Source organism: Pygoscelis adeliae, unplaced genomic scaffold (genome assembly GCF_000699105.1).
Source record: "Pygoscelis adeliae isolate BGI_AS28 unplaced genomic scaffold, ASM69910v1 Scaffold325, whole genome shotgun sequence".
In the NCBI taxonomy this organism is placed as follows: Eukaryota; Metazoa; Chordata; class Aves; order Sphenisciformes; family Spheniscidae; genus Pygoscelis; species Pygoscelis adeliae.
This window is the reverse complement of record NW_008824769.1, coordinates 529,330-530,577: the sequence shown is the minus strand read 5'-3', so window position 1 is coordinate 530,577 and position 1,248 is coordinate 529,330. Positions and strand designations below refer to the sequence as shown.

The 1,248-nt window shown below is 63.9% G+C and overlaps 1 protein-coding gene across 1 annotated transcript; it reads right to left on the bottom strand.

Annotated features, from left to right (window-relative positions):
- Window positions 1–6: 6 nt before the first annotated feature.
- Window positions 7–1,247, bottom strand: FZD9 (frizzled class receptor 9; the record flags this gene model as incomplete). Its single annotated transcript, XM_009323630.1, has 1 exon — window positions 7–1,247. A coding segment is annotated over one exon (1,203 nt), but the record flags the coding sequence as incomplete, so codon positions are not given.
- Window position 1,248: the final 1 nt, after the last annotated feature.

Genomic DNA, 1,248 nt, shown 5'->3' with positions numbered 1-1,248 from the left:
GCTTCCCCCGGCGGGCCGTCCCCAGGGAGGGGGCAGCCCCCGCTCTAGACGTGCGTCGGGTTGTCCAGATACGGGTCCGTCTTGGTCATGTGCAGCATGACCGTGGGGGCTTTGTAGTGGCAGTGCACCCCGCCGCAGCTCACCCCGCTGCAGGGCTTGCCCCTCGTCCTCACGCCCAGCTTTCTGTTGCACAGGCTCTGCCAGGTCTGCAGCGTCTTGGAGCTCCATACCCACACCCCGCTGGTGATGCCCACCACCAGCGACATGAAAATCTTTAGCATAAAGACGGCCACAGTGGGCACCGAGGCCTCCAAGGAGCAGTTGGCGGCACGCCGGCCAGGGAGGTGCAGGCAGCCGCGCTCCAGGGCCCTGAGGTTCCAGTAATCCACGTTCAGCCGCTCGTAGAAGTAGCAGACAATGACGCAGGTGGCCGGGACGGTGTAGAGGATAGAGAAGACCCCGATCTTCACCATCAGCTTCTCCAGCTTCTCCGTGTTGGTGCCGCCCGTCTTCATGATCTTCCGGATGTGGAAGAGGGCGACGAAGCCCGTGAGGATGAAAGAGGTGCCGATGACCAGGTAGCAGGAGAGGGGGATGAGGACGAAGCCGGTCAGGGCGCTGACGTCCATGCTCCCCACGTAGCACAGCCCCGTGAGCTCGTCCCCTGCCACCTTCCGCATGGTGAGGATGACGATGGTCTTCATGGCCGGGATGCCCCAGGCGGCCATGTGGAAGTAGCTGCTGTGGGCCTCGATGGCCTCGTGTCCCCACTTCTTCCCGGCGGCCAGGAACCAGGTCAGGGTGAGGATGACCCACCAGAGCGAGCTGGCCATGCCGAAGTAGTAGAGGATGAGGAAGACGATGGTGCAGCCCGTGCTCTCCAGCCCCTCCTGGATGATGTAGAGCTCGCCGTTCTCCCGGTCGCAGGCGATGTTCTCGGCCCCTGCCACCGAGCGGATGATGAAGGCCATGGAGTAGACGTTGTAGCACATGGAGAGGAAGATGATGGGCCTCTCGGGGTACTGGAAGCGGTGGGGGTCGAGCAGGAAGGTGAGGACGGTGAAGGCGGTGGAGACGAAACAGAGGGTGGACCAGACGGCCATCCAGATGAAGGCAAAGTCCTTGTCCTCCCGGGACCAGTAGACGTCCACCCCGGGGGAGCACCTGGGCGCGCAGGAGAGGCTCTTCTCCACGTACTGGAACTTCTCGGGGTTGTCGCAGGCCCCCAGGCCGTTGGGTCCCCGGCCC